Source organism: Seriola lalandi, unplaced genomic scaffold, assembly GCF_002814215.2.
Source record: "Seriola lalandi dorsalis isolate HSWRI2012SDOR001 ecotype SW California unplaced genomic scaffold, Sedor1 jcf7180002054893, whole genome shotgun sequence".
In the NCBI taxonomy this organism is placed as follows: Eukaryota; Metazoa; Chordata; class Actinopteri; order Carangiformes; family Carangidae; genus Seriola; species Seriola lalandi.
In genome coordinates, this window is record NW_019525445.1 from 1468407 (window position 1) to 1479601 (window position 11195).

The 11195-nt window shown below is 38.1% G+C and overlaps 1 protein-coding gene across 2 annotated transcripts; it reads right to left on the minus strand.

Annotated features, from left to right (window-relative positions):
• Nucleotides 1-1474: 1474 nt before the first annotated feature.
• ndfip1l (Nedd4 family interacting protein 1, like) lies at nt 1475-10582 on the minus strand. 2 transcript variants are annotated; one of them, XM_023429440.2, is made up of 8 exons: nt 10395-10582; nt 7858-7945; nt 6846-6976; nt 5356-5415; nt 4653-4740; nt 4326-4450; nt 3965-4031; nt 1475-2501 (listed from the first exon to the last, which is right to left on the minus strand). In XM_023429440.2, the coding sequence occupies exons 1-8, from the start codon at nt 10422-10424 to the stop codon at nt 2398-2400; spliced, it is 693 nt and encodes a 230-aa protein (XP_023285208.1). In that variant the 5' UTR covers nt 10425-10582; the 3' UTR covers nt 1475-2397. The 2 variants fall into 2 exon arrangements, with proteins under 2 accessions (XP_023285208.1, XP_023285209.1); XM_023429441.2 differs by lacking the exon at nt 5356-5415 and having other exon boundaries at nt 10395-10581.
• Nucleotides 10583-11195: the final 613 nt, after the last annotated feature.

Here is an 11195-nt window from a genome sequence, read left to right on the forward strand (position 1 = left end):
GGGCACACTGCAGAAGAAGAAATGACTTCAGGAAATCCGATTTTTAAGAAGTTCCAGTCGTGCAGCAGCACAGACTTGAACAAAAGGCAAAATCTACAGTTCATAAGAGAAACATTTACTAAAAATGTCAACCAACATTAAACAGTTGCTTTTCAGTATGCAGTAAATGTATCATATTCTGTCTCCCTTTCCATTTAATGGAATAAATAATGATCTATTAATCTAATCTAATAATCTAAAAACATTTGCGTTTTTTAAAAAGTATGGACTTAATAGCAGGATTTTTTCAATGAATATTCTCTGTATAATGCACAGTTGCGTGCCAGAAGGCTGAGCATACCTTCAGACTTAAACTGCATGAAAGTCTGGTTTGCTCGACTTCTCTGTTCTGCTCTTGGGAACAGTTCGTAACCATGAGCTGTAAAATAATCATTTTTAGTGAATTGAGAGTGACATTTTACCCTGGTGGCCTGTGAAAGATGAACTGAATGGAGCCAATGTCATGTCATCTGAGCACCACTAGAGGCCAATATCCAGCTAGCATCAGGTGGGGAGGCCTGCGAGACGATGTGACACTCTGTGTCAGTAAAAGTTTCCAGTGAAACCAAAGTATGTTTCAGTTGGTGTGACATGTCTTCCAGGTGTGGTGACCTTAACTTCCTGTTCCAACTGCAAGGAAAAACACAGCTGACATGTATAATTAGCCACTACCAGTAAATCATCTCGATTCTTGCACACACACGCACACGCGTGTCTCGTGTGTTAAAATTAGCACGGCTAACAGTATGTCTCTGGTCAGTAATTGAACATCACGGTCAGGGAGGCTTCCGCTCTCTCTGGATGACTTAAAACTTTCAAAAGCCTCCCCACACCAGCCATGCTCAAAAATACTAAGCATGGTAGATTATGTTTTTATCCCAGTTCAGTCGGATCATCAGGCTGAATTCAAATTAAACTTGATCAAAGTCCAAAACTATTTATTATCCACTGACAGAACATTTTTTCTCAACCTCAATGATACAACTCTCCTATTCAGGCGTTTTGGAAATAAAACCACTCTGGAACACCTGGACTGAAATGTTTGTATGTAAATTAATTTGTTCAATATATCTTAAACCATCAGTCTATATAATAGAGGGAGGAAGTGGCATCCTACTACCTGAATAACAAGCATAACTAAAAATGACCGTCGTGTCAGGTTATATTTTCCATATTATTTTTTTGATAAATAGCTCCGCACCAAAATGTTAGATACTTAAAATTCTTGCAATAAAAATAATCATTCCACTTACACTAGAATGAGGGTAAATAAAAACAATGACTCTTAATATTTCATAGTTACGTCAAAGAAAAGTCTCTGTTCTGAATTAATATATTCCTTGTTCTTTGAGGGGCAGGGTTTCCAAATCACATCTGGCGACACAATCATTCCATTTCCTCATTGGAAATCAGTGGGGTGCCAGTGACTAAGATAGGGCGTTGGAATCTTTTATTTGACCAAAACTGTCCGTTTACACATGTGAATCCAGTGACAGACTAGCAGCTTATTCCACCCCTATCACTGTGCCCTTGAGCAAGGCAGTGACCCTCAGCCTGCCCCAGAAGGTCCGCTCCTGGATACCCTGGGCATCACTGGACCTTTTAAGCCTCTGCTGAAATACGTGTATGGTAAATAAGGAGAGAACATTCCTGATTACAGTGAGTGCATAGACAAATCTTAAACACACAAGGAAAAGATGCTTTGGGGGAAAACCTGGCCCCTGGTCTTCTTTACAACTGATCGTCAACCTTTTTAGCCCCTGAACCCCCAAAAAAAGCTAATGATTTTCCCTTTTCAGCCTTGTATTACCTGAATTATATACTATTTTACAAGGAACAAAAAGTATTGGTCAGAAAGGTTAAAAACACATTTAAGTGATTCTTGAAATATATCATTTCACATCGTGTAAGTGTAAATGTAAATCAACCCATGACCCCAAAATTTCCCACTGGCCCCTGCACTGAGAATCAGTTTTCTAGACAAATGACTTCATCAGGTTGAAGATCGGTGGAAAAAAATAATACAAACAAGCCTGCCCCCTGGTGGCTAAACGGGGACAGTGCATGCTGCTGCTACCAACAGATAGTAAAATAGTAAATAAGGCATTAATTTATACATCACACACTTCATAATTGCAAATAGCACTTGACAGTTCACCACTAACAACTGAAGGGTTTTACAGATTTCTCAGTGTATACTGTTTTACACCAAAAGGGGACTATAGCCATATTGTCCAAATCATGTCAACCAGAGGAAAAAAATGTTCCTTTCCCCTGTTTTGATTGAATAAAGCCAGACAGTATGCCTCATTGAAAGAGAGAAAAAAAAGAGATGATGGAGACTGAGTCTTTGCCAGCTCAGTAGATAAAGAGGACTCGGGTGCGGGGCAGGGTGGAGAAGGTGTCAGCCATCTTGCGGATTCTGGCGTAGTTGATGAACCCTCGCAGGAAGAGCAAAATGCCTGAGGAGGAGAGGAAGATGAAAAAAGGAGACTATGAGACTGACAGAAGTGACTAGTACTACAGCACATACACAAACACAAACAGTGGCAGCAGCAACAAATGCGAGCAATGCTCTGACGGGGTTTTTAGGTTGACCAATATAAAACCTGATAAAAGAAATATAACAAAAACCAAAAAGATAAAACTGCACTGACGCCCATGATTAAAGTACTTCCTAATACACCCATACTGATTACAGGGTAAACAGAGCAGATCTGGCTGATATGAACTGAGGTAAAACATAACTCAGTGAACTGGTTTGGCAACATGTGAATGAATGAGTAGTAACTAGGACACACTTAAACTAAAAAACAATTGCTTGAGGTTAGCGAAGACAAAATTGGGACAAAATAATTATGAAGAGTTGCAAAGTAAGAACAGTCTTTTCAGGAGTGACTTGGTTGATTCGTGGGTGGAGCAGTTTAAAGCTTTGGAAGAGGAATGAAGCTCACCCACTTGAATCATCATTACAAAAAAATGAACAACTGCATTATAAAATATCTGGTGCTTTGAAAATAAATTAAAAAGTATTAAGGTTGTGGATATTGTGGACAAAAAAAGTAGAGTAAATACAGAAAATAAAGACTGTGATACCCATGGTGCATTTCGGTTAGCAAAAGCTTCTAAGAAATGAAATTGAAATAATTAAAACAGAGAAAATCCTATAGTGATGTTAAACCTGCAGTTGGCCACTTTGGGGAAACTCAAACTGCTGTAAACACAATACTGACCTGTTCTCCCCTTTTTTGATTGATTGATTGATTGATTGATTGATTGATTGATTGATTGATTGATTGATTGATTGATTGATTGATTGGATAAGGAAGACATATAAGTAAACAGATGTCATACATACATTTAGCAGATACTATGGAACATTAGCATTTATGTTTCTGTCGACCCAATAAATCCTTTTAAGCTCTGTTTGGTTTCGACTATCTCCTGAAGGACATATCTGGATCTTCAGTTGCAAAATGATCCACTGTACAATGTAGCAACTACGCTGCCCACTGTGCACTATCCACAAGATACTGTCAAGAAACAGCTGCATACTACAGCAAAAAATGACACTTTGAGAACAGTAAGACTGTAAGTGTAAAAATATTTTCAGTTCATTATGAAACTGTGACAAAGTTGCACAAGCTGCCCTCTTGTGATCAGATCACCCGAGACACATGTTAATGCCAGGTCTGAGGAGGTCATATCAGCTCTGGTCAAGGGTTAGAGAAATTAAATTTTTATATCGCTGTAATAATTATAACTGATTATCTAAAAGGATAATTAAGGTTAACTATCCTGCTGTAACTATTCACACCCCAACACTGTAGCAATGGAGCTCCAGAGAGCAGAAATGTGTCACAAGCAAAACAAAACTTTTCGATTCCCTATTTGATTCATTTAAATGCAGAGGTTGGCTACTTACCAAACACCAGAAACACCCACCACAGCCAGTACTGTCCATCAAAGTAACCAGGGAAGTATGTGGAGAACTAGAAACCCAACAGAATGACAGAAATGACTGGTTAGAATAAATATGGCCTGCATTGGCTTCACTCAAATGAGTCCTGCATTTTAACAGTGAATGAAGAAAGCGGCCGACTTCTCAAGAAATCTTGAGGAAATAACACAGTGCCAATAAGCCAACCACTACAGACACAGCATTAAAATACCAGAGTGCTGTTTGGGGCTTTTGAGTTGTTTGTGCGTACATATAACCACATTTTATGTGTTTGTGTGTGTGTGTGTGTGTGTGTGTGTGTGTGTGTGTGTGTGTGTGTTCATACCCGGACTATGAGGATCCATTTGATGAGGGAGAGGCCAAAGCCTGAGATGGCCCCATAGCGGCCAGCTGCGGAGGTGGTCAGACAGAAAGACAGGAAGAAACCGATCCAGTTGAAGAGGAATGCCACTGAAAGGAAGAGTGTTAGACATGCCATCAGAAATTTAAAAAACAGCCGCGAGAACGCAGGAAATATTATTTCACTAATTTGTAGCCAATATAAGAAAAGACATCATTTCTGCAGAAGTTAAGGTAAAGAAGAGCTGAAGATGAAAAAACACGTTGAAGAAGAGAAAGAGAAAAACAGAGACAAGTAGATTGGGTTACTAACTGAAGAAAGTGAGCATAAAGATGCCATCATTTCCTATCCTCAGCTGATCAGCATCTTCAAAGTCGTCTCTGGTCACAAAGTCTTCATCCTGTGATGGAAGAAACAACAATAGAACAAAACAAAAAGAGAGCAAAGTAAGTTATTTAAGCATTGAAACAGTCTTTCGACAGCACAGCCAGGCAGTAACAGAGCTTCCCAGAGCTTTATTGTATTTGAAATGATCTACACACAGATCTATCAGATCGATTTATTTGATAAAGCTTGGTTTATTTTAACCAATTCACAACTGTGCATTTAAAATTGTACTGATACAACGCAGTGACTGAAATCAAAGTGAATGTGATCAAGCTCAGAGAAGCAGCTGCTAGTGTAAACCAAGCTGACAACGGACAGTAAATACAACACAATCAACCAACAGACCAATGGAAACATCACAACACAGCAAGCCTATATAATGACTATCACTGTCACTTTACCCGAAGGTCTGAAGTCAATCAAATACAATGCAGGAAATCAAGAGAACCAGTCGATCTTGTTTAACTATGAACTATGCACTAGCTAGCACTCTAAATACACAAACATACAAGGAAGGTGGGGCTTTGAATACACAAAAACTGTAGGTACATCTGTGATTTCACACACAAAAGCAGGACCAAGTACACATCTTCTCCTCATACACCCTCCTCCCACTCTTTCCAGTTACCTCCAGTGAACTGCGAATTACATCGTCAAAAGTCTCCAGGCGTTCCCTGTGCTGAGGCTGCTGCTGAGCGCAAGGCAGTGTGTGACAGAGAAAGACAACAGCAGCAATCAAACAACGTGCAGTAAGGCGCAATGCATCACAGTGACCACTAGAGGTCAGAGATTAGTTTGACATCATTTGCTAAGACTTTTTGTTTCAGTGTCAACTCAACTCAACAGAAACTGTTTTTTTGTTTTTTTTTCCAGGACACATGCGCTGCCAAGTTATGCATGAATTTCTTCTGCTGCTGACAAAGATGGAGTTGCACAGAGATGGCTTTTGTGTACGAGCTGGGAGGTTAGAAGTTATTGGCAGGCTGTACAGGACGAGGTGTGCTTTGCCTTTAGTCAATAAAAGAACTACAGTTACTGCAAACAAAAGAGTTCTCAAACATGAAGGTCAATAAGAACATGGTTCCCTGAGCAAAGGTGTCATTAACGATTGGGCAACTTCTAATATGTCTAATTTCAAATACAATATATTAATTAACATTAACTGATGTAATTTTTAAAATAATATATATCAGATAAGAAGGTGCTTTAATACCACCGAGTTGCAGCCATGGGAAACTAAAGCATGAACACCCACAGCTGATATAGAGAATAATGCCATGGCTGCATTTCATAACAGGTTTTAGTGTGCCTATCAAACATTTCAACATTTTACACTGGTAAGTATCCACACCTCCATCTCCATATAGAAACTGAATGGATTTATTAAAATTTTGGGGGAAACAAATCCAGGTGCACTGTGCACACACGGTAGGTTCAGGGGGTCTGGGAGACTGAAGCATTCAAAATATAAAAGGCTGGCACTGACACACAGAGAGACATAGAAAAATCATACTCTGATTATTTTGGCAGATATTACGATTGCAATATGAGTCACGATTTCAGATGGAATGGTCATTTTTGCATTTCATTTTCACTGAAAAAAATATAAAAATGATGATTTTTTGTTAGGGCTTGTACCAAACAAGCATGTTCCTTTACATCTGGAAAATATGGTTTGTAGGCCGGGGAGTCTCCGTAGCACCACAACGCTTTATTTATGGTATGTTGTGACACATTTTATCTTTATCAAAAAATTGCAGCGCCTGCAATCTGGATTTCGATAATGTTTCAATTTATTGTTCAGCCCTAGTGATAGTAAATGGTTTCTCAATTTTTGAGAATCTGCAGTTGTTCAAACCAGTAGCAGTTCATGCAGGAAAGACAAAGATATAATCAGATAAGTTAAGAACACACCTAAGGCAATACAAACAAACTTGCTGTGGTTGGGCGCTGAGCACTTCCTGCCTTGCAGACAACACAAGAAGTATTTGAGCACAAGCTGCAGCGTGTGTGTGTGTGTGTGTGTGTGTGTGTGTGTGTGTGTGTGTGTGCCTGTGTGTGCATACAGCGAACGTTACAACGTGTTAAAAGGCAAAAAAAAAAAAGCGAGATACTCACTCTTCCTGTTACCAGGGGAACAGTGGTCTCAGCTTTGGTTCTTTCTGCTTCATCATAGGAAGGTAGCGTCGTTGCCACGTTGTATGATGGAGGCTTGGGGAAAGCACCGTCTTCCTTGTAGTCAAAATAGGCTGAAGAAGAAACAGTACCGTTACAAACACAAAGACAGAAAGCTTACTAATAAAAAGTCTTGTTTCAAAATGATTTATTGTATCCACAAGTGCCCACTGACTGTATTTTCAATGACAAAACTAAAGCCACTATTTAACCTATGTTCTCATCTATTCACATACAGTAAGCCTTTGAAGTGTTTAATCATTGCAAGCAGTGGAAATGGAAACAGGCTTGAGAATTGGAGAAGTATGAATGACAATTTCCTACTTATCACTACTGACAAAAAAACCCTTCACAAGATTACAATAAAAGTGGATAAAACTCTATTTTTGCTCACTGACAAAATGTTTGACTGCTTGACAGTGTTGATGAATTATTTTCTCAACTAATCATATTGTCTATATAATGTCAGAAATAAGTTAAAAAAAATGCCTTTTGCAATTTCCCAGACTCTAAGGTGATGTCTTCACACGGTTTCTTTTGAAGGTTTTACTTTTATGGCTTCATAATCATCAGCTAATCATTAAATTGACTAATGTATAATCAACAACTATAACTAACTTTCTAAAATGCCTTTTCAAAGCAATTAGTTCTTCTTGAGTGAGTGAATTCTGTGTCTGGTATTTCATCTATTTTATTGTCTTTGATAAGGGATTAGAGTAATCAAAACAACTATGAGGTCCGAGTCATCCACACAGGGTGCACATTAACATAGCCATTATTTCTTGAATACATTTTGCGTTTATTTATCCTTTTGGAGCTGCAAACTGTACACTACAGTTAAAGTAATCATGTTCCCTCAATTTTTCCCCATGCAAAAAAAATATAACTTTCCAATGTGCCACTATTGTCTATGACCTCAGAACCAGAGAAACATCTGGATGAGTCATGGTCTTACCAGCATTGTCAGCTGTGATGCTGCTGTACGGGGGTGGAGCATCCGCTGCTACCTGTGGATTCTCTTCTGGGTCTTCCTCGTTCGGCAGCTGTGGGAGGTAAGAAAACCAGCATATGTGTCAGCACTTTTCATTGGAAATAGAGTCTTTTAGATAAAGAAGCTTCACACAGTTAAATGATTATTGGAGCACCCTTAAGGAACTTACACAAGACGCATCAATCGATCAGAGAAGAGGAAGGTAAACTGGAAACCACATCAAAAGGTTTTTTGCGTGCATATAATAAGCAGAAATGAGCACCGACCACGTGTTTCTCTCGCATTGAGCAGGAAACACATTAGCAGCCCAAACTCATAAAAAAAAAAAAAAAACCTCATCATAGTTTTGTCGGTCAACTCAGACATTGAAAAAGTCACACTCAGCTATTCCTGACTCCTGATTGAGCTCAACAAGTATTTAAAAACCAAACACGTTTGACATGTTAACACTACAGTCAGTTCCGAAGACAAGCCACTGAGGTGGTACTCAATACCTGGTAGTAAGTCTGCACCAATGGACTTACAGAGGTGTAAATTACAGGTTAACAACACCTTTATTTTCCCGTTGGTAACACTTTATTTTGCAGGTCCTATAGTTACCTACAATTTTCTAGAAAGGAACTAATAACCATTGGTAAACACATAGGATCGCATAATGGGGAAAACAGAGACAGTGGTGACAGGCAACTGGTACACTCTCAAGTAATTCATACCTATTAATTAACTCCAATTACTTGCTAGTGTAACCCTAATGAGTCCTTTAGTCAGTCAGATCCCCTGAACATGGAAAAATATTAAATTTGGCAACAGGCATGTTTCAACATACTGTATATGGCTAAAATAGAGGAAATTCATCTGGAAATAACAACTGTGCATAAAGCCAACTTAAGTAACTTGTTCATTTTTGCAAAATTAGATAAAGTAGTAGTTCCCAGGAAACACTCAAGAAGATCAAGATTCCCTAGGATAAAGCACTAGCTACACATTTGTACATTCCTCTCCCAAAGCCATTTTAGGCTTCAAGGACTCCTTGTAACTTTTTCGTAAGAAAGTCTGACTGCGTTTTTATGACTGTGGTTTAACAGTTTTTTAGAGAGTACGTGGTCAGAGTACAGCTAATACAATAAAGAACTTGGACTGACGCAATGATAGTATCAGAGGTACCCCTTAATACAAGCCTTAATGCAGCCTTCTGTCCTCGGACACTCGCCACATTTCTAGTCATCCAAAGAACTTAACTGGCTTTCTACCAGAGTAGTCTCTAATGCGTCTGCACATGAATTATTACTGCAATCAACCACATGAGCTGACTTATAATAAGGACTGTCTGCCCTAACAACATCTCCATAAGCAGGTTAGCTGTCAGATTTGGCAGTTAAGCTAGATGATGAGCGATCACACCCACTGCTGTAGGTCATGTGCTATCCAAAAATTAACATTTACCAGCAGTGCAAAGTAACTACATTTATTCACGTATGTACATAAGTACAATTTTAAGTTGTTTCTGTTTTACTTGAGAATTTCCATATCATCCTATGCTATACTCTACTCTTCAGAAATTAGGTTTCATTTCTCGTAATCATGCTTGTGCAGCAACATGTTTCACACGTCTTGTTTCAATACACAGCTGATGTTATTAGAATTAAAAACAGGTTGATGAAATAGTTCTGGTCACATGTTAACCCGTGGTTTTTAGGACACAATTATAGCTAGAGATTTGCACTTTCAAGATTGAACTGATCAACAGAACATAAAGTAGTTAAAAAACGACCAGCTACAACAAAATAATACCACTTACACATTAATGTACCAATAACATTTATACAGTAATATAAACAAAGTCCTTATACGTTCTTTTCTAACGTCTCTGACTTACTCCGATATTGAAAGGAAGAATTCAACTATACTTTCACTTCTGATACTCGCACTGTAATACTTGTGTATTTATGTAATTTGAATGCAGGAGCTCTTCTTGTAACACAGTATTGTTACACTGAATTATTATGTCTTTTACTTAAATAATGGACACTGACATTAACATAAACAAATATAACTTTAACAAACATAAATTGTCTTAGAAAGCGTTATTCTGAGAAGACTTTGTTGACAAGCTTTCGTGACACATAAACACTACTCACACTCCAAAAAAAAAAGGAAAAAAAACGGAACAGAAACGTTCACAAACACTTACAATTTAATAATTCAATAACTAAATAGCTAGCTAACACGGAAGCGTTAGCGTCAGTGCCGCTAGCATGCTAACACCTGCTGATGAAAATAACGATGTTTCTGGCAACAAAATTGACCCAGTTGACAACATTACTGATACTCAGCTTCCATGAATAGGAAACCGTCGTGTTTACGGGGGTGAAACCAACCTAACGCCACACACCTGTGTGGCTGTGTAGCTTCTTTAATCAGCTTCACGATACGATTAACGTGTAATGTTAAATCTTTGACGCGTTGGCTTGCTATTTAACCAACGGATAGCATTGTCGTACCTGCTGATATCTGGCGGTCGGTTCGGCCATTCCGGGTTTGAACGGCTAGCAATCAACGACAGGAGAAAAACGCCACCAAGATACAGCAGCGAAAAACGAAATTATATAACAGTACAAACTGTAAACTCAATCCTTGCCACAATGAACAGCTGCTTCTCCCTCGACCGCTCACACTGCTGTCAAGCTACAGTGAGTAAGTATGCAACACAAGGCTTCCTGTTAGCTTTTTTTAAATAAAGCCCATATTGAAAACCACTGCTGCAAGACAAAGCTAAAACACAGCAACTGTCTAGCCTTAATGCAGAAAATATTATACCATGGAAATGTACATTACCATTAAAAAAGGTTAAAAAAAAATAAATAAACAAAAATTATTATTGACCAGACAAAAAAACATATTAAGATGTCACCCTGCGTAACAGGAAATCATAAAAGGTATTTTCATAGTTTTTCATTGACAGATAATGGAATAATAATGAAAATAATTGTCAGTTGCGACCCTTTTTTCAAATATGTTTTAAAGTAACATAAGCTGCTGTTACCACTCACTAGCTAAAGCTAAAGGGAAGCTCACTAGCCCAATAGCTAAAAGGAAGAATTATATCTGTCCTCAGATACAACCCTAAAACAAGTTTTATGTTACAGCAGCACAGAGACAGGTTAAGTGGTAAGAAAAAGCTTTTTTTTTTTTAAAAAAAAAAGCAATTTAAATAAGATAAAATATATCAAAATGTTAAAGAAAACACTTGACATAAAAAAAAGCTACAATTAAAATAAAATAATTTTACAAGTAATTCTCAG

What these genes read in the sequence shown, in the direction of transcription:
- ndfip1l (XM_023429440.2), bottom strand. Translation starts at nt 10,424, where the DNA reads ATGGCCGAACCGACCGCCAGATATCAGCAG. An exon ending in TTCCCCTGGTAACAGGAAGA is followed by an intron (nt 5,416 to 6,845) that starts GTGAGTATCTCG and finishes TGCGCTCAGCAG; the next exon opens with CAGCCTCAGCACAGGGAACG. An exon ending in GTGGGTGTTTCTGGTGTTTG is followed by an intron (nt 2,502 to 3,964) that starts GTAAGTAGCCAA and finishes TCTCCTCCTCAG; the next exon opens with GCATTTTGCTCTTCCTGCGA.